This window comes from Pyxicephalus adspersus, chromosome 7 (genome assembly GCF_032062135.1).
Source record: "Pyxicephalus adspersus chromosome 7, UCB_Pads_2.0, whole genome shotgun sequence".
In the NCBI taxonomy this organism is placed as follows: Eukaryota; Metazoa; Chordata; class Amphibia; order Anura; family Pyxicephalidae; genus Pyxicephalus; species Pyxicephalus adspersus.
Window position 1 is genome coordinate 131,960 of NC_092864.1, and position 24,678 is coordinate 156,637.

Genomic DNA, 24,678 nt, shown 5'->3' on the forward strand with positions numbered 1-24,678 from the left:
AGACTGTCAAGGATGGCATATGGTTACACAACTCGGGAGATGGAGGGACAGACTGTCAAGGATGGGATATGGTTACACAGCTCAGGGAAATGGAGGGTCAGACTGTCCAGGATGAAATATGGTTACACAGCTCAGGGAGATGGACGGACAGACTGTTCAGGATTAGATATGGTTACACAGCTCAGGGAGATGGAGGGACAGACTGTCCAGGATGAGATATGGTTACACACCTCAGGGAGATGGAAGGACAGACTGTTCAGGATTAGATATGGTTACACACCTTAGAGAGATTGAGGGACAGACTGTCCAGGATGGGATATTGTTACACAGCTCAGAAAGATGGAGGGACAGACTGTCCAGGATGAAATATAGTTACACACTTAGGAAAATGGAGGGACAGACTGTACAGGATGGTATATGGTTACACAGCTTAGGGAGATGGAGGGACAGACTGCCCAGGATGGGATATGGTTACACAGCTCAGGGAGATGGAGGGACAGACTGTCCAGGATGGGATATGGTTACACAGCTCAGGGAGATGGAGGGACAGACTGTACAGGATGGTATATGGTTACACTGCTTAGGGAGATGGAGGGACAGACTGTCTAGAATGAGATAAGGTTACACAGCTCAAGGAGATGGAGGGACAGACTGCCCAGAATGGGATAAGGTTACACAGCTCAGGGAGATGGAGGCACAGACTGCCCAGGATGGAAAAAGGTTAGAAATATGGAGCCGTTTATAGAGCTTTGCAGAGTTTCCTCTTGGTAATTTAATATGAACACAAAATCTAACACATGGGTATATATTGCCCCTTCTACTTACTTATGTTGGCTGGTTCCCTCCAGCCTTGTGGACCCAGAAAATTCTCCAAGGAATATGTAAGACCTTTCACCTGCTCAATCTGTGAGCCTCGGGTTCGTCCACAGTGCAGTACCCGTCCATCACATGGACTGACCTAAGGTATGGGCATACAGAGGGATGCAAATAATTGGGCAGAATGTAGAATGCAATATCCGGTGTGTGGCCTCATGCAAACTAAACTACAGGTGTGCAGGGGATGAACAAATTGTGCTTTTGTAGACATATCACAGATATTACATCTAGCTGTTCTATTCTAAATGAAGCAAGTCTGTCTGACTTACTGAAATGGCCTTTCAAGATTACATGTGAGAATTACAGCAGATTATGGCTTTACTACTAAAATAAAACAATAAAATAGAATTCTATCAGCTTTTAGTAATGTTAGTTCTATTTTACAGTGTTGCGATAACCACAAAGTAACAGAGCACCATTAAAGCAGATGAACATAAGATCTGAGACATACCACGTTGTGGGCAGATATGACCCTGGCTGTGGACTTCAGTGGGCGTCGGAAAAGTTCTCCCAGATTCTTGTAGCGGTTTAAATCTTCTATCTCAGCTTCTGCCATGTTGACAGAGAAGGCCCAGACATACATGGAAAGGAGAGGACGCCGCAACCAGCGAGGTAGGCTGACCTCATTGACTAGGCCCCAGAGCCGAGAGAGAAGGCGAGTGGGAGCTCTACAGTAGACAGCCTGTCCAAGGGGAAAGATTTATAAAATAACATTTTCTACAGTCATGTGAAAAGAAAGCATGCCCTCCTGCATTCCTAATGTTGTACATACCAGAACATCATTAATAAATATTATGCATGTTCTAATAATAATTAAATCTAACTTCAGGTGTAAACACATCACAGGTCCCAACACAATATTTACTAAAAATGAGGCTATGTGTGAAAAACCAAGTTTTGATTCAGTCACTTGTAGAAGACCCTTCAGCAGCAATAATTTCCAGTCATCATTTTCTGGATGACATTATCAGTCTTACACATCACTATGGAGGAATTCAGGCCAAATTTTTTACAAAATTGATTTGGAATTGTGTTGAGGTTTGGACTTCAGTTTTTTTATTTCTTCCATTCTGTGGTAGGTTTGCTGGTGTGCTTTGGGATCATTGTCCTGCCACATGATTCAACATGAATCAATATTGGCCAAGCTTTAGCTGTTGCACAGATAGCCTAACATTTGATTCTAGAATACTTTGGTAAGCAGAGGAGTTCATGATCAGCTCAATGACTTTGAGATGCCCAAATCCTGGGGCTACAAATAAAAGACCCAAGTTATCATGCCCTTTTACCACCATGCCTCACAGTTAGTATAAGGTGTTTGTGCCAATATGCAGCAAACGTGGCGCTGTGTGTTATGACCAAACACTTCCCCTTTGATCTCGTCTGTTCAAAGGACATTGTTCCAAAAGTCTTGTTGTTTGTTCAGGTGCAATTTTGCAAACCTAAATCCTGCTGCCATGTTCTTTTTGGAGGGAAGTGGATTTCTCCTGACAACCCTTTATAGTCTAACATGCTAACTGAGGTTTGTAGAGTCTGAAATGGAGAGTCTGAAAACACATACTCTGATTCTTCTTTTCACATTTTGCCCTCTACAGGCAATGGTATGTTTCAAGTGTTTATTGCTCAAAAGCACCCCTCCATTGAGGTGTGGTATTGTGGGGTTTTTATTGGCCTATACACAATAGACAGTGCAGGGCTTTGTCCCCAGACATCTCATCTGGGTAACCTCCTATAGTACCCAAATAAACCAAAATAGAATGCTAAAATTTGCCATCCTAAAGCACAATGAAGCTGCAAAATCTGTTGTGCTTGCTCCCCCAAAGATACCAAATTAGCAATCCATAAAGCTATACCATGCCTAGGACACAGTTTCCAGCTATGTTTTTGTGTTTTTTTTATATTTCATTGGACCATGACTAATTCTGGGCTGTTAGCTTTGTGAAAGGAGCCTTATGTTCTGATCCCTGTAATGCTCACCTTGCTGACTCGGCTAGATGGTGAGAGTCCAGCTTTTGCAAGGGGTTTCAGAAGCTGCCATGAGTGCTCCGGTAGAATTCGTGGTGGCAACTGTCCAATCCGTCTTCTAATAGAGAGGCGGGGAACAGACAACCTGAGAAGACAGGACACTGTGATAATCAGAAGATGTATGGGGAAGAAACAGAAACAGATAAATGAGGGTAATAAAGTAGGTAGAAAAGGAAGCTGAGAAAATCTAGACTGATGGTTAGAAGTCCATGGGAGTGCCATCGATTTGCATAGAGGACATGTGGGAGTAGAAACATGTGGGGGAATTTAGGAAGTAGGAGGACATTTGGGAGTAGAACCATGTGGGGGAAATCGGGAAGTGGAAAACATGTGGTAGGAGAACCATGTAGGGCACCTCAGGAAGTAGGAGGACATGTGGGAGTAGAACTATATGGTTGAAATTGGGGAGTAGGAGGACATGTGGGAGTAGAACCATGTGGGGAAAATTGTGAAATATGAAAACACGTGGGAGTAGAACCATGTGGGGGAATTCAGGAAGTAGGAAGACATGTGGGAGTAGAACCATGTGAGGAAAATCGAGAAGTATAAGGACATGTGGGAGTAGAACCATGTGAGGGAATAAAGAAAGTAGGCGGACATGTGGGAGTAGAACCATGTGGACAAATACAGGAAGTAGGAGGATATCTGGGAGAAGAACCATGTGGGGGAATTCGGGAAGTAGAAGGATATGTGGCAGTAGAAGCATGTGGGGGAAATCAGGAAGTGGGAGGACATGTGGGGGTAGAACTAAGTGGGTGACATTGGGAAGGAGTAGGACATCTGCGAGTAGAAGCATGTGGAGGAATTCCGAAAGTAGGAGAACATGTGGGAGTGGAACCATGTGGGGAAAAACTGGACGTATGAGGACTTGTGGGAGTAGAACCATGTGGGGGAAATCAGGAAGTAGGAGGAAATATCGGAGTAGAAATATGTGGGGAATTTGGGAAGTAGGAGGACATGTGGAAGTAGAACCATGTGGGCGAATTCAGGAAGTAGGAGGACATGTGGGAGTAGAATCATGTGGGGGAAATTGGGAAGTAGGAGGACATGTGGGAGTAGAACCCTAGGGGGGAAATCAGGAAGTAGGAGGACAAGTGGGAGTAGAACCGTGTGTAGGAAATGGGAAGTATGAGGTCATGTGGGAGTGGAACCATGTGGGGAAAAATCTGAAGGTATGAGGACATGTGGAAGTAGAACCATGTGGGGAGTTATGAGGACATGTGGGAGTAGAACCATGTGGGGGAAATCTGGAAGTAGGAGGTCATGTGGAAGTAGAACCAATGTGGGAAATTCTGGAAAAAGGATACATGTGGGAGTGGAACCATGTGGGGGAAATTGAGAAGTAGGAGGACATGTGGGAGTAGAACCATATGGGGACTTGGGAAGTATCAGGACATGCGGGGGTAAAACCATGTGAGGAATTTGGAAAGAAGGAAGACATGTGAGAGTTGAACAATGTGGGTGAATTCAGGAAGTAGGAGGACATGTGAGAGTAGAACTATGTGGGCGAATACAGAAAGTAGGAGGACATGTGGGAGAAGAACCATGTTGGGGCATTCGGTAAGTAAAAGGACATGTGGGAGTAGAACCATGTAGCAGAGATCGGAAAGTAGGAGGACATGCGCGAGTAGAAGCATGTGGGGGAATTCGGGAAGTAGGAGAACATGTGGGAGTAAAACCATGTAGGGAAAATCTGGAAGTAGAGGACATGTAGAAGTAGAACCATGTGGGGGGAAATCCTGAAGTAGAAGGACATGTGGGAGTTGAATTATGTGGGAGAATTTGGGAAGTAGGAGGACATGTGGAAGTAGAACCATGTGGGGGAACTTGGAAAGAAGGAGGACATGTGGGAGTAGAACCATGTGGGGAAAATTGAGAAATATGAGGACATGTGGGAGTAGAACCATGTGGGGGAATTCAGGAAGTAGGAGGACATGTGTGAGTAGAACTATGTGGGAATTTTCAGAAATAGGAGGATATGTGGGAGTAGAACCATGTGGGGGAAATGGGGAGGTATGAAGACATGTGGAAGGAGAACCATGTGGGGGAATTAGGGAAGTAGGATGACATGTGGAAGTAGAACCATGTGGGAGAATGAAGGTTGTAGGAGGAAATGTGGGAGTAGATCCATGTGGGATAATTCGGGAAGTAGGAGGACATGCGGGTGTAGAACTATGTGGGTAATTCAGGAAGTAGGAAGAATTGTGGGAGTAGAACTATGTGAGGGAAATCAGGAAGTATGAGGACATGTGGGAGTGTAATCATGTGGGGAAAAATCGGGAGTTATGAGGACATGTGGGAGTAGAACCATGTGGGGGAAATCTGGAAGTAGGAGGTCATGTGGAAGTAGAACCAATGTGGGAAATTCTGGAAATAGGATACATGTGGGAGTAGAACCATGTGGGGGAAATTGGGAAGTAGGAGGACATGTGGGAGTAGAACCATGTGGGGACTTGGGAAGTATCAGGACATGTGGGGGTAAAACCATGTGAGGAATTTGGAAAGAAGGAAGACATGTGAGAGTTGAACAATGTGGGTGAATTCAGGAAGTAGGAGGACATATGGAAGTAGAACCATGTGGGGGAAATCGGGAAGTAGGAGGACATGCGGGACTAGAACCATGTGGAGTAATTCCGGCAGTAGGAGGACATGTGGGAGTAGAACCATGTGAGGAAATTACTGAAGTATGTGGACATGTGGAATTAGAACCATGTGGGGGAATTTCGGGAAGTAGGAGGACATGTGGCAGTAGAACTATGTGGGGAAATTCAAGAAGTAGGATGAGATGTGGGAGTAGAACCATGTGGGGGAATTCCAGAAGTAGGAGGACATGCGGGAGTAAAACTATGTATGCAAATTCAGGAAGTAGGAAGACATGTGGGAGAAGAACCATGTGGGGGAATTTCGGGACGTAGGAGGACATGTGAGAGCAGAACCATGTGGAGGAATTCCAGTAGTAGGATGACATGGGAGTAAAATCATGTTGGGAAATTCAGGAAATAGGAAGATATGTGGGAGTAGAACCATGTGAGGGAATTCGGGAAGTAGGAGGACATGTGGGAGTAGAACCATGTAGGGAATTCAGGAAGTAGGAGGACATGTGGGAGTAGAACCATGTAGGGAATTCAGGAAGTAGAAATGAATGTAGGAGTAGAACCATGGAGGGGGAATGTTTTTTTTTCCATTGAACCTGATGTATTTGTCCACATTTGGTCCTGAACACGTCTGATTGGTTGTCCATCAGGGAGGTCAATTGAGAAGCGTGATAGCTGTGACATCATCACATGGGGACTGTCTGGAAGGTTCTGATTTTAGGGGGCGAGGATAATAACATCCACTTTGTGGGTATATACTTACCACCTCCGGGATCTCTGCCCCCCACCTCCTGGGTGATTGGTGCTCTTACGCATTTTCCGAGTAGAAGGAACACTATGGCTTTATATACAAATACAGAGGTTTGTGCTGAAACATGACACAAAGGAGAAAATTATTTACACAACTGAAATATTACAGTAAAACAAAGAGGATACAAAACACAAACATGATACAATGTTATACACAGGACAAAATATTACACATGGGACACAATGATACACAATAATGCACACAGGATAGAATGTTATAAATTACACAAGTTACACACGGGACACAATGTTACACACAGGATACAATGTAACGCACAGTATACAATAATACACACAGGATACAATGTAACACAGGATATAATATTACACACAATACAATGTAACACACAATACAATATTACACACAGGATATAATATGACACACTATGTCACACACAATACAATATTACACACAATACAATCTAACACACAGGATATAATGGTGCACACATGATATAATATTACACACCTGATTCATTGTTACACACAATACTATATTACACACTAGGTCACACACTCTATCACTATATCACAATATTTCAGACATTGTCTTACACATGATATAATGTCACACACATTGTCACACACATGATATAATGTCACACACATTGTCACACACATGATATATTGTCACACACATTGTTACACACAGGATATAATGTCACACACATTGTCACACACATTGTTACACACATGATATAATATTACACACATTGTTACACACAGGATATATTGTTACACACAATGTCACACACATGATATAATATTACACACATTGTTACACACAGGATATATTGTTACACACAACACACATTGTTACACACAGGATATATTGTTACACACAATGTCACACACATGATATAATATTACACACATTGTCACACACATTGTTACACACAGGATATATTGTTACACACAATGTCACACACATTGTCACACACATTGTTACACACATGATATAATATTACATACATTGTCACACACATTGTCACACACATGATATAATATTACACACATTGGGGGGGGGGGGGTCTGGTCAGAGCAGTTTGTAGTAGCCAGGAGATGATGGGAGTGAGGATAGTAAGTGGGGTTTGCTGGGGCCCTTGGGGGATAAGTGGCTCCAATGATCTCATGTCAATCATGGTATGGAGGTCCTTAGAGACCACGCTCAGTATGGAGGTCCATTGAGACCTCGCTCGGTATGAAGGTCCATTGAGACCGCGCTCAGTATGGAAGTCCATTGAGGCCGTGTTCGATATGGAGGTCCATTGAGACCGCGCTCAGTATGGAGGTCCATTGAGACCGCGCTCAGTATGGAGGTCCATTGGTACCCTGCTGGGTATGAAGGTTCATTGAGGCCGCACTCGGTATGGAGGTCTATTGGGGCCGTGCTCTGTATGGTGGTCCATTGGGGCTGCGCTCGGTATAAAGGTCCATTGTGACCACGCTTGGTATGGAGGTCCTTTGAAGCCACGCTCAGTATGCAGGTTCATTGAGGCCGTGCTCACTATGGAGGTCCATTTTGACCACACTCGCTCTGGAGGTCCATTGGGACCGTGCTCGGTATTGAGTTCCATTGGGACCATGCTCGGTATGGAGGTCCATGGAAACTACGGTCAGTATGGAGGTCCATTGAGACCACACTCGGTATGGATGTCCGTTGTGACTACGCCGGATATGGAGGTCCATTCTCCATATGAAGGTCTATTTGGGCTGTGCTCAGTATGGAGGTCCATTGAGGCCATGCTCGGTATAGAGGTCTATTGGGGCAATGCTCTGTATGAAGGCCCATTGAGGCCGCGCTCTGTATGGAGGTCCATTGGGGCCGCAGTCGGTATGGAGGTCCATTGTGACCGCGCTTGTTATGAAGGTCCATTGAGGCCGCGCTCAGTATGGAGGTCTATTGAAGCTGCGCTTGGTATAGAGGTTAATTAAAGCTGTGCTCGGTATGGAGGTCCATTGAGGCTGCGCTCAGTATGGAGGATCACAGGGACCGTGCTCGCTATGAAGGCCATTTGAAACCACGCTCGATATGAAGGTCCATTGGGGCCGTGCTCGATATGGAGGTCCATTGGGAACGTGCTCGTTATGGAAGTCCATTGAGGCCGCACTCAGAATGGAGGTCTATTGAGGCTGCGCTCGATATAAAGGTCCAATTGGACCGCACTCGCTATGAAGTCCAATTGAGACCGCTCTCAGTAGGGAGGTCCATTGAGGCCGTGCTCTGTATGGAGGTCCGCTGGGACCACGCACGGTATGAAGGTCCCTTAAAACCACACTCAGTATGGAGGTCCATTGAAACCACACTCAGTATGAAGGTCCATTGTGACCACGCTCAGTATGGAGATCCATTGGAACCATGCTCGGTATGGAGGTCCACTGGGACAGTGCTCGGTATGGAGGTCTATTGGGACCACACTCGGTATGAAGGTCCATTGGGACAGTGCTTGGTATGGAGGTCCTTTGAAATCACAGTCAGTATGGAGGTCCATTTGGAATGTGCTTGTTATGGAGGTCCATTGAGGCCGCACTCGGAATGGAGGTCTATTGAGGCCGTGCTTTGTATGGAGGTCCAATGGGATTGCACTCGCTATGAAGTCCAATTGAGACCGCGCACAGTATGGAGGTCCATTGAGGCCGTGCTCTGTATGGAGGTCCGCTGGGACCACGCACGGTATGGAGGTCCTTTAAAACCACACTCAATATGGAGGTCCATTGAAACCACACCTGGTATGAAGGTCCATTGTGACCACGCTCAGTATGGAGGTACATTGGAATCATGCTCGGTATGGAGGTTCAATGGGACAGTGCTTGGTATGGAGGTCTATTGGGACCACACTCGGTAGGAAGGTCCATTGGGACAGTGCTTGGTATGGAGGTCCATTGAAACCATGAATTCCAGTGTAGTAAACACACAGTTATCTGATAACCACGGAAAGTTTGAAGCTCACTGGATTTCTGGCAGATCAGCAGATATTATTGCTATGCTTGCTTATTTATTATAGAGAAAGCACACAAAAAGGTGCCAATATACATTTTGCCCAGGTAAACTTTTTTGCAGTTGTTTTTTTTGTCGCCCATAGGCTGGGCAGAGCATTTTCCTCTGCCAGACAATGTAGCCTTGGGGCAGATGGATTGAGCTCATCTGTACCCACATTGCTGAGCTCGACTAATTCTTTACCTCCTTCCTACAACTGGCCAAATAATGAGCAGATGGTGAGCCACCAATCAGCACTTTGACTATGGTGGTCGGTAATTTGGTGGCTTCATTTGATAAAAGTCCTCCAGGAATTTGAATGATGGCAGTTGGTAGATGTGATGAGTTGGTGATTGTATCTGAGCTCCCCATTGGACCTTTGTACTCTCAGCTATTACACAATCTACCCTTTGTACAGATACTGCAGTCTTTCCACACGTGAGAACCACAAGAACATCTGTTATGTTTGCTAATTGTCTGTAGTGATGTGATCATGCACCGATCATGTCTTTGAACTGTTATATAAACTGTGTGCAAACAAAAAGTTTTGAGAGTGATCTAACCACACATTAAATTGCGTGTGTTACACCCTTCTATCGCTGTAAACAGAAGCTATTGGAAAAAGAGGGAAATATTGGTCTGGGATCAATAGATCGCCTTAACAAGTTCCATCTAGTCACATTGTCACAAATGAGTCTATGCGGTGGCAGCCTCTGTTGGCGCTGGATCTTGCGGTGGCAGTAGGGGATTGGCGGACATGGCTGCAGATGGAGCAAGCCTGTCTAAGTCCTGCAGTCCTGGGTACGTGCGGAGGTTGCACCAGGTTCAGTACATGCACAAAGCAGCGCACATGTGTTATGCGGCCCATGCGCAGCGCAGCCACAAGGTTGTCCCCGCTGTCGCACACTGCTTTGCCTGTTGTGAGCTGGGAGGGCGTCAGCCAAGCCTCCACCTCTCTGTGCAAAGTAGACAAGAGTTCTCTGGTTCTCGGTGTGACTTTTCTCCCCCAAGGACACCAGTTTCAGCACTGCCTGGCATTGTGTGTGCTTGAGGGAGCCAAAGTGGCGTGCCCACTTAACCACAGTGTCCTCCACTGTTGGCCTTTCAGGAGGTGTGTTGAAAAGAGATGGTTTGAAGGTAGAAGGACTGGTGTGGCCCATGCTTTTCCACCACACCCCTCGGCGGGGGTACCAGGTGCTGCAATGCCTCTTGCAGACTACCGCCCACTGAGCTATGCAATGCCACCCAGTGAGAGGTGAAGGACAGGTAGAGTCCCAGTCCGTGCCTGGTTGTCCAGCTGTTCATGGTAACGTGGATTTGGCTAGACATCGAGAATGCCAATGCCCGGGAGAGGTTACCCATTACATCGTCTCTGACTGTTTCCCTGCTTGTGTCCTTTCGTCTGTGTGTTCTTTGGGACTCACATGAGGCAGATTTGCGGCCCCTTTCATCCCCAGTCTGTTGCTGCTGCCTTTCCTCTACATCTGTTTTGGAACTGCTGCTAGCCCTTACAAGCACGGTGCTTCCCGGGTGACATCACGGTCATCATCATCCAAGCCAACCTCTGCAAATGCAGCCACTGATGCAGAACCCTCATCCAGCAAGTTTGACCACACTCTCCAAGGGTCTCAGAGTCTGCCTCCTGCTCTGAAATTCATACTGACAGATCCTTAGGCTCTTCGTCAAACAACAAGGGAGAGTCATCGGGAGGTACAGGCACATTAGCAATGCTAACACCCGTCTTTGCTCCTGTCACTGCTGTGCTGGTTGCTGCTGCAGAAGAAGAGCCTGCTGCACTTGAAGCCCCTGAGATCCAGTCCACAATACTCTCCACATGACGTGGCTGTATGATTGTATTCGGCCCTCTCAATAAATCTACCAGCGTACTGGTGCTCCGCACACATCTCAGACCTGTTTGACAACTTGTGCTGCTGCCTCCAATAGTTTGCTGCGGCTGCTGTCCTACACTGGCGGACTCCCAGGGAGTATGCCCCCAGCCAGATGTATTATACCCCCCTCTCTGGTGTCCCATGTCTTCTCCCCTCCACCCTGGTCCCTGTAATAGAAGAGGAGTTACACCCCATCCTGCACTGGATGAAGGGTGTATGTACACTCCCTGACCACTTTATTAGGTAGACCATGCTACTTTGGGGTTGGACCCCTTTTTGTCCTAATTTTCGGTGGCACAGATTCTACGAGGTGCTGAAAATATGCCTCCTCCTTGGACCAAATTGTTAGCATCATTGCAGATTTGTTGGCTGCACATCCATGATTCAAATCTTTACCCCCATCCCAAAGGTGTTCTCTTGGTCGGAGGTCTGATGAGTAGTAGTCTCACTTTTATGTTCTCACCAGTTTGAAATGATTTGAGCTCTGTGACACTGCACATTATCCTGCGAGAAGGAGACATCATGATGGAGAGACTTGGCCATAAAGGGATGGACATTATCAGTAACAACACTAAAGAAATCTGTAAATCACGTTCAATTGGTACTAAGAGGCCCAAAGAGTGTCCATGACACCACTATTCCTATTATTATGAATCCATGATTTCATGTTCATATTGCCAAACTCCGACTCCCTCATTTGAATGTCACAGCAGAAATTAAGACTCATCGCAACAGGCAAAGTTTTTCAATTTTCTCTTGTCTCTTGTATACAAGTCCCTTGCCTCTTCAGAAATATCCAACATGGAAGGCACAAGTCCCAACAGAACGCAGCAGCTCTCAGACATGGAAGCACCACAAATCCCAGCAGTCCTTAGCAGGTTTAGACATGGAACACACTACAGATCCCAGCAGTACTCACAGTATGTGTTCAGCTGTATCCTTAGAGTTAGCTGACACCCAGCCTCTGTGTAGCAGATCCTTGAAGCATGCAGAGCCCAGCCTTCGTGCAGGTTCTGCTCTTACAGTCACACAGGACACCTCTGGGCCCTCTCAGACCTTAAATCTGGTCCTGAGAGTCCCAGGCACAAGGGGGGAAAAGGGTGCACAGAGTCAAACAGCTCAGATGAACAAAGACTTTGTGATCGATCTGGCAGCCACAAGGGACAGGTATGGGGGACTGGGGAATTAAGACACACAGGGAGCTGAGGCATCAGTAAGAGGGAATTTGGGCTGCAGATCAGTGGCTTGTGAAATATTCAGAGCAGCCTGCCTGGCACCAACAACCAGGCCACTTAAAGCATTCCTAAAACTCAGAAAATTGAACTTTACATAAAAGGGTAAACAACCCCTTTAGGTTAAATAAAAATTAATTTTTTTTTTTTTAAAGGATGCAGCACCACCCTCTAATTCTCGATCGCCTAGGCGACTGAGAATGAACCGGAGCGCAAAGCCTCCGGGGATGCGCAGAGGGAGCCTTTTCATGCAAAGAGATCGGCAAGTTTTTTTTCATCCTACGTCACCCGATCTCGAGCCTGGGCCGGGTGACGTAGGAAGAAGAACCTGGAAGAAGAGGAGAAGATGGCGGCAGATGCCCGGATGACGCAGGACCGATCCAAGACACCTCCGAATGGATGAGACTGTCCTGCAGGATCGAAGGTGAGTTTTTTTTTTTTTTTAGAAACGTTTGGGTTTAGGTTCTCTTGAAGTCATTTTTCTTCCCCATTCTGATGATCTTTTTTAATTCCAGCAGCTGACTGGAATGATGATGTCTACATTTCCAAATACATTGATTGCTGCAATTGAACAGCTGTATTTAATAACCTGGCCAGTAAGTGTATATTTCCTTTTACAGCAGGCTCTATAATGCAGAATCATGTGCTAGGACCTGCACATGAATGGAGATGCTGGAAGGTGATGTAAGATGCTTCACAGATTTCAGGAATACAAAATATACCAGAAGGTAATTTACCAGTTTTTTATTTTATAGGCTGAAAACAGACAATATCGGAGTTCAGCATCTGATCTTAAACTTCCCTTGTGCTGTGAGAGATTAATATTTGTAATAGGAAGTCAGTGATGAGCCCCATAAGCAATGCAGCTGCACCCATCTGATCCACCATTAATATCAGGAGATTAGCTGTACACCACATTGACTTTACAGTAAAACTTTAGGTAGAGATGGAAAAGAGGAGAACATGGAGGTGTTAGGTTTTATTGCCAAAGCTTCCCATAAACATCAACAAACAATGGCTTTGTGTATGTTACTTGTTAAAAAATTCTGTATAGCCAAATCCCCACAAGCCATATCTATCCCTAAGTCTAGAATAATATTCCCATGCCCCCTATATATTTATTCCCGACCTGATATCCAGCCCAAAGCCCATATACAGTCGGGGACTTCCTTATAGACTCTGCAGTTGCTCCTCTTGGACCCCATGTGTACAGTGTCACAGTACTGTAAATATAGGTCAATTTTTAGCTGATAATGGTGTTTGGTTTTTCCCATTCACAGGTGTCAGGGGTCTTCATTGGGATATTCAGAGAATTCTGCAATAGGGTCCATCAAAGTGCTTTACGGAAATCCCAGTTTGCTCTCCAGTCATCTGGATCCAAGAGATTGCGATCTGTCACCCAACCCGATGCAGAAAGTCCTGTGAGAGATTGTGCTCTACGAATTAGTAATGGATGAACAACCATAACCACAAGGAAAAACACACGTGTGGTCTTATGACCCAGTCACGTGAATGAGGTGCAAACACTTACTTTGACACAAGTCTGGAAAAAGTTCATCCAGTTGAGTATGCGTCTCCTCCAAGACATCAAAGTGTGAAAGATCTGAAAGACACATGGGTGAAAAGTCCCTATACATAAATTATAGGAGCATGTCTGAGAACCCTGGATGATCTAAAGATCTCATAGGAAACCAAACATATAAACAGTCTACTGCACCTTCCACCTTACAGTTTCCTGCAGTGCTGATGAAACATTATAAAAGTCCAGAGGGGTAGATGTTTAGAAAGGTCAGACTCACCTGAACTTCTGGCCTTCCTGTGCAGAATCTCTGCATGGACCACAGACCTTATGATGTCCACACTATTGGCTCGTTCATGGAGAACCACCGCCAGCTGACCTACCAATCACAGTACAAGACTTTAGTTAAAAAAAAAGCACGATACCTAACTGGTGGATCTTGTTATATATCCTGGCAGTCAGTGTAGGTTAGTGTTTGACATAACATTGTAAAAAAGATTACAGTAGGTTACATAAAATGTCAGGGCGGGGTTCAAGGTTAGTTTATTATTGATTTACCAGTATCAGCTCTCCAACCCAGCAGGTAGTGGGAATGGTTTCCTTTCTTTAGCTGCTCCAGCTCAGGGACACTATAAAACAATGGCAGATGTAGCATCCCATCCATGTATTGTCAGGAATATAAACATAGATGCCAAAACCAGAAGTTTTACCTTGAAACGAGCATGCGGAGAGGAACTCCCAGACTAATTGGCACTTGTGAGTCTAGACCTGGAGAGCAGAACATCATCAACAATCACACAACCACAAATGTTTATAATGTGAGGGAAAAAAGGTATATTGTAAGCTCCAGGCCCCACAACCACATACCTGGTAATAATGGCTCCATGCAATTGGCTTCCTCTGGCCTAAGAATTCGGCCTTCTTGCAAAAAATGTTCAAGGATGATACTAAGCCGTGAGCGGTTAAGAGTCTCCATGACAACAGAGCGGACAGCTCGGTAATTAGCATAAAGGTGGAGTGAGGTAAGAAGGAGAAAGAGAAGGTAGGTTACCCTTAATGGAAAAAAAAAAAAAAAAAAAGATAAAATGGATGGATGATAGACACTCCAAATACTTATCCACTATATTTAGGTAACAAAGACAACATGCAGTATGCAACATGAGAAATACTCTACAACTCCTCTAGATTTGTCTTGTTCATTGTCCACTCCAATCCTTTATGTCTTATATGTCTTGCAATCCTCCACACATTTTATTTCTTCCTCTCCTAGTACAGCAGATCTGTCCAATTTCCCCTCTCATCAAATCTTATTCACTCTTTGATCCTCTACACATCTTTCTTCCTCCCATAGTCCAACAGATCCATTATGTCCAATGTTTCCTGCGATCCTATACTTCTCTCGATACCTCTCATGTAATATCCCATCTAATTCTCCATAGATCACATGTCTCAATTCCATATATTGTCTGACCTTCTACACATCCCATCACCAGGTTTCATGCGAGGCTCCCTCTAGTCCAGCGGATCACTAAATTTATCATTTTAAAATACTGCGGACCATTCAAAAGAATTTTTTAAAAAGATAAATCTATTTGTAACATAATGATCTTCCTAATGGTGCCTGACGAGGACTGTGGAGGCTCCAATTCATTGATCAGCTCACGGTTAGGTGAAGTATTACTATTGTTACTATTAGCATTAGTTGCATTATCTTTGGTATTACTAATGAAATGCAAAATATTTGTTTGCTTTTCTTACTCATTATGGGTTTATTTCATTCCAATGGAAGACCAAACCAAAAAATAATAATTATCAAAGTCAAACTATTTGATGTCTTATATTAATATAACATGTAAAGAAAATATACAGGTAAAGGTCATACTTACCTAAAAGAGCATCTGAGAAATAAACAAATAAAATAAAACAAACAGATGAGAATCGGTATTGGCAGAGCGAGGGGACTGTTGTAATGGTGGAACAATACTGAGGCGTACGGCTCGGCAACGGTTTCCTCATACAACACTGACGTCACGCTGCGCCTCCCTTGTTTTTCTGTTTCTAGTACAGTTCTTCAATTTAGTGAGGTCCTCTCTAATCTTCATATATCCAATGGTTCCACTCAAACACCTACGGTTTCCACTGATCTTTACATTGCATGCCTCTCCTTCGCTTTATTATTAGTCACACTTGTGTAAAGTTCCTTTTCATCCTCCACAAATCTAATAATTTCTCGTTATCAACGGTACCACTTATTTCTATTGTTAAGACTTCTCTGACCCTCCACTCATCTCATTCACCATTTGCCTTGCTCGGTTCCATGACAGGTTCCCCCTTATCCTCTACACATCGCAAATCATTCCTCATCAGTCCAACCTGAAATCCCTCTACAAATCTCATTATACAGCCAAACTTTCTGTTCTTTCAGTCTGCATGTTTCCATTTTGTCATGTAAGTGATCTTCACAGACTACAGAATAAATTCATGTACTTACCACAGATTATCTGATACCAGAGGGACAACCAGAAGGCTGACGAGCAACCCGGCAAGATTAACCAGCGTCTCCTGCATGAGGCACTCTGTATTAGAGAAACAGCTAAGATACTAAAATATGGGAATCAAGAACAGAATGTGGCCCTTCCAATTTATATTTATGCTGAATTTATGCATAATGGAGTGTAAACCCTCAGAGCAGACAGATTTATACATCAGACTGAGGAACATTTACATCTATTCACAGTGTGTACAATACCATTTGAAGGACAACTAGTCCCCAAAAATAATAAACGGGATAACATGCTCACACTTCAGGTTAACAACTAAACCATTAACAATAATGAAAAAGATTATCCAGGTGACAAAAAAAGAAAAATGACACAGATCTCCAACCCACAAAGGTCACTGATTACATAGAACAGAAATGGTTAAGTACTAACCTGGCTCCCATCTTTGGCACAGACATCAGCCATATTGTCTCTCCTGGCTTGATGAACTGTGAGAGCAGCACGTGTGGCCCCTCCTGCAACCCCCACAATGCACTGAAGCAAAGATTCATACATATCATTGGATGAAGACATAAATGGTAGCAGTTGGACGCAAAAAAAAGTCAAAGACTAAGTCATCCTACACAAAACATATCCTGCTCCATTACTGCAAAGCCTATTTCTGCCCTATGCCTACTCTTTGTATGACCGCTTATCATAGTCCCAGTTTTCTCCTTTGCTCCACCTCACCAAAGTAAATTCCCACCCCATGTGCACGTCACATACTCTTCCCCTGTAAAGTCTATCTCTGCTTCATGCTCCTATTCTAGAATGCTTCCCTAGAGCTTCCTATGTCCCCATTTCTGCTGCACCAAAGGCCCCAAAAATGTCCTCTGCACTGAGTTTCCTTGCCCCATATACCTCCACGATGCCAATTTATTCTTCTCCTGCAGACCTTGCATGCACCCTATACTTGTTCCATACTTCTTCCCTCCAAGGCCTCCATGAACCCGCTCCATGTTCTTCCCCATGCACTGTCCCCTGTAGACAACAACCAATCTCCTCCCCAGACTCCCTGCACTTCTCTATAGCCCCTTCCTAATTGTACATTAAAGACAATCTACACAAGCAGAACCAACCTTCAATACTCCAGCAGTGCACACCGTCAGAGTGAAGCATGATGGGAAGACAGGAGCTACAATCTCCATAAAAATTGCCATATCATTTAACACATCAGCAAACAGCCTAAGAACAGAAAAGAAAGACAGTCACACCCACAAAAATGTCACAATATAATAACAGATAGCAATGAGGACAGTAAATGGCCTGGGGAGAGACCAACCTTGTAGGTTAAAGGTGCGGTCATCATATCAGTAGGGTTAGAAAACAGAGGGCATATTTGGCATATTTGTAAGGTTGGAGGACAGTGGGTAGTGGAAAGGGGGTCAAAGCAGGTTTTGAAACAAGGACATTTTACCTCCATCTTTTGGCATCACAGTCAAGCTGACTACTATTTAAATAAAAAAAGAATTTCTGTCAGGGGGTTTATCGACAGAGCCTGATACTACCAATTCACATTCAGCTACAACACCATACTAATGCTTACATAACAAAATATTTTTATGGCAGACACAGTTCCCCATCCTAAGTATCAGATCCTAAGATATTCCCGATGACCCATCCTCCAGAGGTGACCAGATTTAGTACAACTCTCCAAGACCGGAGAAGATAGACTAGTATGGGAGCACCTGGGTGATCCGGCAAACCTGGAAAGGATCCAATACAGAACATTTGCCAACTAATAAATTATTTTTTAAGAAATTAATTCCAGGTTTGATGGATTACCCAGGTTCTTCCATGATAGTCTAAATTCTCCAGTCTTGGACAGCTTTAATAAATTAGGTCCCTGCACAGAATGCCCTTAGTCAGTTACAGCCTCATACCCTTTAATCCAAGCAAAGAGGATCCGTCCAACCATGCCAGTGCCATCTAAGTAGAGAAAAGAATAGTAATTTTTTTTAACCAAACCAGAAAAAGTAGTCAACATGCTGCTAGGATGCAACCTTTGCAAGTCACCTTTCAGGATCCATGTGACAGTGGCTGCTGCAACTGTGGCTGAACTGTCACCAACCCCTGACCCACGGAGAAGAGAATGAGTAGCCAAGGATCCCGTCACACTACTGGCAAAGGCCTGGAAAGAAGATGAGACGGGTGCTTATCAGAAAGAATGTAACTAGGGATGAACTGAGTAGAAAGGACACAACAAATAATAGAAAATTAGAGGGGAAGAAGATTTAGGGAGGAAGGTAGAATTAGAGCGGACTGTGTACAGCAATACCTGGATAGTATCCCACAGCTGATACGCCAAGTAGTCTTCACTCACACTATCTGGAAAGCCATGAGGAAGGAACAGAGACTGAAAAGAAAACAAAAACTGTAGGGAGGCCACTTGTAAATCTTACAGAAATAAACGTTTTTGATGACAAAAAGAATCCAATATGGATATATAGGAAATAACCAGAACTAAAATCATACAGAACAAAGATTTACCATAGACGGATACCGATAGACTGCGGAGATTGGTGAGAGCACAAAATGCCACCGCCTAATATAACTGCATCATCATACTCTAAGAATTCCTCCACGGGGGTGACAGAAACACATTCTCCGGTACTTCGGTGAAGATTCCCACTCTTCCAGGGCACTGCATATCTAGTGATGGTCACATTCAGCTGGATTTGTTCTTTTCAAGCTGCTCTAACCAAGAATTAGAGAACTGATGAAGTCCAGCTGAATGTGATCTGTCAGGTTTACCTGTATTTGAAGAACAGTAACCTGGAGAAAATACTAGAGGATATGGGACATGACAGTAAGTTCATAGTGAACCCCAATAAGTGAATACAATTCTAAGGGGACCCCACTCTGTCAGACCTAGCAGAAGAATATGCCTGTGTCCATCATAGTAAACAGAAGGCTCTCACCACCAGGCAGTCCCGCAGGGAACCATATTTCTTCAGAGCACTCTCCCTCTCACATGAGATGCGGCCATCTTTATTCTGTAGATATTTCTGAATGTCTCCGCTGCCATATCGTTCTGTGCAGACAACGGCCATGTCTGCTGACAACTGCTCTGTATGAAAATACCACATTACTAAAGGGCCCGGAGTGCAAAAAAACAGACTGTGTGTAACAAAAGACAGCAAGTGCGTATGAGACACAACAGTTAGCTATATACATTTACATAAACCTACACTCCTATATACACTCTCTATACCGCCCCCTATATACATGTATACACACACTATACATCCCCCTATATACATTGGACCCCCATTACAGACCCCTTATTCCATAGATCACAAGGAAATGGCCCAGCGTGGACCCCCATTACAGACCCTTTGTTTCGTAGATTACAAAGAAAATGCCCACCATGGACCCTTACTACAGACCCCTTCTTCCAAAATTCACACGGAAAAAACCCAACAAAGAACCCAATTACAGACGACTCCATCCAGACACTGTGGACCCCAAAATGGTCATCTTGCCTGCTTGCTGGCATCACCTTTGGAGAGGACAACTAACAGGATACTATTTGTAAAAGTGTATGACGTTTCACGCCAGGTGAGTATGGGAGCTTTCCTTAGTGAGTTAAGATGCTGCATGTATATCATTCTTTGACAAATGTGTGTGCTGCTTCCCCACCTTTTAGATTGTAAGCTCTTCTGGGCAAGGTCCGGGCTCCTGTGTCACTGTCTGTCATTTGTAACCCCTATTTATGTACAGCACTGCATCAATATGATGGTGCTATATAAGCCCAAAATATCACTGTTCTATGTACTGACCCCCTAGTGATAGGGCTGAGAATGGGGTGTGTGAATAGAGGAGGTTGTACGGTATAAAGGGCTGAGAATGGTGTGTGAATAGAGGCGGTTGTATGGTGTAAAGGGCTGAGAATTGTGTTGGAGGTTACAGTAGTACATTGAATATTTTTCCTTCCCCTGTAGGTGGTGCCGCTTCATACACAGTCGCCGTCCAATGACCGGTATGTGCCCAGGTATCTTTGTCTCATAAATTACGTTTATGGAAGCAACTGTTCGAGCTGATATCTTCTGTTTGATTTCAGGATCTCAGTATCTAGTGATTGTGCCAGGTTTAGCACTTCCAGTCCATGCAGTCAGTTTGATATTCAAGGTAAGACATATGGAGTTTTCTGCTTGCTATGAGACTTTCTCCTTGTCATTACCTATATTTCCCTTCTCTGCAGATGTTCCCCACCTACCAGAACCTACAGAGCTCCCGCCTGATCCTTTTCCCTGCACCCCATCAAGTCATACACCACCACCTATATCTCCACCCACAAAGGTTCATAGATGGGGTCTGGTTCCTTTATTCCACAGTGTCCGTAGTAAACTGGAGAGCTTTGCTGAAATTTTCCTTTCCCCTATGAAGAGTCGCCGGGAGACACAAAACGTGGACACAAATGGTGTGACGCAGCCCCAGCTACATGCTGTCTCACCTGGAGTAGAGAATTTTCCTGGAGATAGAAATCTACATCCAGACATTGTAGTGGATCCTTCTAGCTCTGCACCTAATACTCCATCCAAAATGGAAACTGAAGACGGTCAGAAGTCATTTCCTTCATCCTCTAACACAGACATGAATCTTCAATTAAAGATTGCGATTACCAGTCCTACTTCTACACTGTGCCGTCCACCCCTTCAGCGATGTCTGTCCTGCCCCTTATTACCCCAACGCCCACGGAGGTACAGCTTAGAGACAGCAGAGCAGAATGTCCCAAAATGTTCCTGCAGAACTGAGATCTCCAGGAAAAGGAGGCATAGTGTGGGCACCATAGAGGAATGCCGCAAATTGTCATTATCACCAATCTTTTTAACCTGTTTGAGGAAAGAGAAGCACCCATCTGCCCTCTGGACAAACTACCAGCCAGACCGTGATCTGCAGTATGCTAACAGGTATAAAGCATTCAACCTGTGCAAAGGTTTCTTTGGACAACTTGCAGGCTGTATGTTCATTTCTTACCAAAGCAACTGCCGTCTGAACCTGTAATCTGCCACTGTCCGTCCTTGTGTTTATGTTGAAGGCATTGTCTGTCCATGTACCGTGGAGCTATTGTCTAACCATTTTTGTATTGTGAAACTTTTTGGTGACCATGTGTATACAATACGGCCATTATCTGCCCAGTGTATTCTCATTCCCTCACACACACTGAAGACATTGCTTATGTATGTGTACAGTAGAGGCATTGCCTGCCCCCTGGGTCAATGGGAGGCTCACTTAGTATGGCTTTCTTCCGGCTGTAGCTGAGATTTGCTTGTTGGGAATAGGTGGGGGCGGGGCAGTTCGTATAGTTCGGTCTCCTGCTTTCAGGGAATGGGGGCAGTTCGTATAGTTCGGTCTCCTGCTTTCAGGGAATAGGGGGAGGCGTATAGTTCGGTCTCCTGCTTTCAGGGAATGGGGGTGTCATTGCATTGTGGGTGTCTTCCTACCCCCGGGTCAGCCTTCATCCTGCTTGTTTTATTTTTCCTTTCCCTCAGCTCCCCATCTGGGCAGGGTGTGGATGTGGACAGAAGGAGAGAGCCGCTACTCAGAGGGGGTGATGGCAAAGCAGAGAAATCTAATCCTCTCTCTCCATACAAGGTGAGAAGCTGGACATTTAAGGCAGAACTTCCGGCTGATGTCCAGTTGTAATGTGCGTTATTATTGAAGCTACGATAAATACCCGGGTCTGTGTTTATACTAGCTTCTGTTATAGCATTATGTGTCTGCACAAGATCTGCTGCTCCCTAATTGTCTACCATCAGTCTGGGGATGGGAGGAATATAGCATATAAAAGTACTGTTGGCATTCTGTCCCCATGTGGGGCATTTCATGGAGATCCTGCCTGGAGTTCTTCTTTAATGTAGGAGAAATGACAGTTTGTAAAAATTAGAAGCAGTTCTGATTTTTTTTTTTCAGGAAATAAAGGAAAGTAAAGTGTCCAACATTCAGATAAGAAAAAGAGTGACAAGACAAGAAGGGAGTCTAACCCCGATGGGCCTCCCCAAACGTCTCCGGTAAGAAGTTTTGACCTTTTGTGGGATGAATATTACAGAAACATTTTGTGGTAAATATTTCACTGCTTTTACTGTAAGGTGAAAAACTTCCCCACCAATAATCCCTGCAATTTCAGGTTTTCACCCAGAATTCTGGATGACATTTCTATACAAATGGAGTGCAGAGGGACTGAGCCCTCGGTTGGGTTTATAGGACTGAGGAGATGAATTCTAAGGCTGGGTACACGGGTGCAATAATTGTCTTTCATGATCCTTTCCAACGACAGATGACTGCACCATGCATGAAGGCGCGCTGTACATACATCACCGTTTTGCTCTATGGGGTGTGGGGGGGGGGGGGGCGGAGCATCACGCCGCTGTGCCCTCCCCCTTCACCTGCATTTCAATCGTCCGTGGATTCGCCAGGACAGTTGTCAGAATGACGGCCGATGAGTGCTGTACACACGCTGGAGTCTCGTTCAGTATCAGCCCAGAGCCAATTAACGAACGAGAACCATTGCGTGTGTGTATGTAGCCTTAGCATTGTCCCCACAAATCTTTTCATTGCTTCACCTATTCCAGAGACAACTTACCTGCAGGGCATTTCCTCCAAGCATTTCTCTAGGACAGGAAGTGAAGAGATTTTATCTTTTAATTCTATGTAACCAGCAAAAATAAACCACACACCACTATAAAAAACACAATCTGGGCTCTACATACACCCTAATTAAATATATTTGTGCCCCAAACGTAATAATTCCCTGCAAAACACTGCTTGGCATGGTCCTTCTAGGTCTGATCTTTCCCCAGGGGTAATTTCTCCATGCCCCATCACTCATTATTGTACCTATCTTAAATGTTATTCATCCACACCCCCCAATGCTCCCATGTACATTCACCATACATTCAGATTTCCCACTAACATCTGCTACAAGGATGCAGTGCCTGGACTGGGTTAGAGCCTCTCTTAGGTTTTTATTGTGGCCTGCTGGAGAAATTTCCCCTCAGAGCAAAGATTCAGGGTAACTTCTTACTCTGCAGTGAATACCTGCTATAGAATTCATATACTATACTCCTTCCATACACCTATACTCCTCTACTTCCATACACCTAAACTCGAATACTCCTTTACTGCTCTACCTCCATTGTCCTCTACACATATTCTCTCTTACTTCCATACTCATATACTTCTCTACTCTTCTACTTCCATACTACTTTAATACTCCCATACTCCTCTAGTACTTTCATTCTCCTCTACATTAATACTCCCATACTCCTCTACTACTTTCATTCTCCTCTACATTAATACTCCCATACTCCTCTACTAGTTTCATACGCCTCTATAATAATACTCCCATACTCCTCTACTATTTTCATTCTCCTCTACATTAATACTCCCATACTCCTCTACTACTTTCATACTCCTATATTAATACTCCCATACTCCTCTACTACTTTCATTCTCCTCTACATTAATACTCCCATACTCTTCTACTACTTTCATTCTCCTCTACATTAATACTCCCATACTCCTCTACTACTTTCATTCTCTACATTAATACTCCCATACTCCTCTACTACTTTCATACTCCTCTATATTAATACTCCCATACTCCTCTACTATTTTCATACTCCTCTACATTAATACTCCCATACTCCTCTACTACTTTCATACTCCTCTACATTAATACTCCCATACTCTTCTACTACTTTCATTCTCTACATTAATACTCCCATACTCCTCTACTACTTTCATACTCCTCTATATTAATACTCCCATACTCATAGTTCTCCCCAGAGGTTTTTTAGCCGGTTGCTCCGCCCGGCTGATTTGAATACCCCGCCCAGCTCTCGGCAGCTCTCATCCTCGGATGCACGGATCTCAGTGAGGCTGCTCTCTACTCTGAGCCATCAGTTCAGAGGATTGCTGCCGATGAGAGATGAGCACACACAGTTCAGCCTTCATGTGAAGGAGACACAGGCAGCCCCGCCCCCATCTCATACCATGAGCTCTGCCTGTGAAATGTATCCAGTGTGTATAAAGTGTGCATGTCATTCTGCATCCTCTAAGCTCTGTGTACAATCCTCCATATCTCCTAATATGTATGTCACAATGACCTGTAATTTTCAGGGTGTACAGGGGACCCTCATAGATACTAGTTATTACAATTTCAGCCCCCCAGGTTTACAGAATTTAAAGATATAAGGGGGTCACAAATATAAAAA

General features: G+C 44.4%; 3 protein-coding genes across 4 annotated transcripts in view; 1 reads left to right on the top strand and 2 right to left on the bottom strand.

Moving 5' to 3' along the window:
- Nucleotides 1-6,391, bottom strand: part of LOC140334770 (phosphatidylserine decarboxylase proenzyme, mitochondrial-like) — an 11,535-nt gene extending 5,144 nt beyond the window's left edge. The window contains exons 1-4 of the mRNA XM_072417011.1: nucleotides 6,256-6,391; nucleotides 2,851-2,983; nucleotides 1,328-1,558; nucleotides 826-958 (exon numbers count right to left, since the gene is read on the bottom strand). Coding sequence (XP_072273112.1) covers nucleotides 826-958; nucleotides 1,328-1,558; nucleotides 2,851-2,983; nucleotides 6,256-6,308 — 550 coding nt within the window. The 5' untranslated portion in view covers nucleotides 6,309-6,391. The remainder of the gene's footprint in view (nucleotides 1-825; nucleotides 959-1,327; nucleotides 1,559-2,850; nucleotides 2,984-6,255) is intronic.
- Nucleotides 6,392-13,129: 6,738 nt separating this feature from the next.
- On the bottom strand, nucleotides 13,130-19,705 carry RUSF1 (RUS family member 1). 2 transcript variants are annotated; one of them, XM_072417013.1, is made up of 14 exons: nucleotides 19,381-19,705; nucleotides 18,738-18,815; nucleotides 18,476-18,590; nucleotides 18,343-18,388; nucleotides 17,877-17,909; nucleotides 17,539-17,644; nucleotides 16,853-16,954; nucleotides 16,411-16,481; nucleotides 14,787-14,971; nucleotides 14,630-14,687; nucleotides 14,478-14,548; nucleotides 14,200-14,298; nucleotides 13,932-14,003; nucleotides 13,130-13,836 (listed from the first exon to the last, which is right to left on the bottom strand). In XM_072417013.1, the coding sequence occupies exons 1-14, from the start codon at nucleotides 19,546-19,548 to the stop codon at nucleotides 13,796-13,798; spliced, it is 1,245 nt and encodes a 414-aa protein (XP_072273114.1). In that variant the 5' UTR covers nucleotides 19,549-19,705; the 3' UTR covers nucleotides 13,130-13,795. The 2 variants fall into 2 exon arrangements, with proteins under 2 accessions (XP_072273114.1, XP_072273113.1); XM_072417012.1 differs by having other exon boundaries at nucleotides 13,130-13,819; nucleotides 19,381-19,697.
- Nucleotides 19,706-19,727: 22 nt separating this feature from the next.
- Nucleotides 19,728-24,678, top strand: PRR14 (proline rich 14). Its single transcript, XM_072417014.1, has 6 exons — nucleotides 19,728-20,020; nucleotides 20,404-20,441; nucleotides 20,523-20,590; nucleotides 20,664-21,372; nucleotides 21,955-22,057; nucleotides 22,376-24,678. Exons 1-6 carry the CDS (start codon nucleotides 19,766-19,768, stop codon nucleotides 22,475-22,477), a joined length of 1,275 nt encoding a protein of 424 aa, XP_072273115.1. The 5' UTR covers nucleotides 19,728-19,765; the 3' UTR covers nucleotides 22,478-24,678.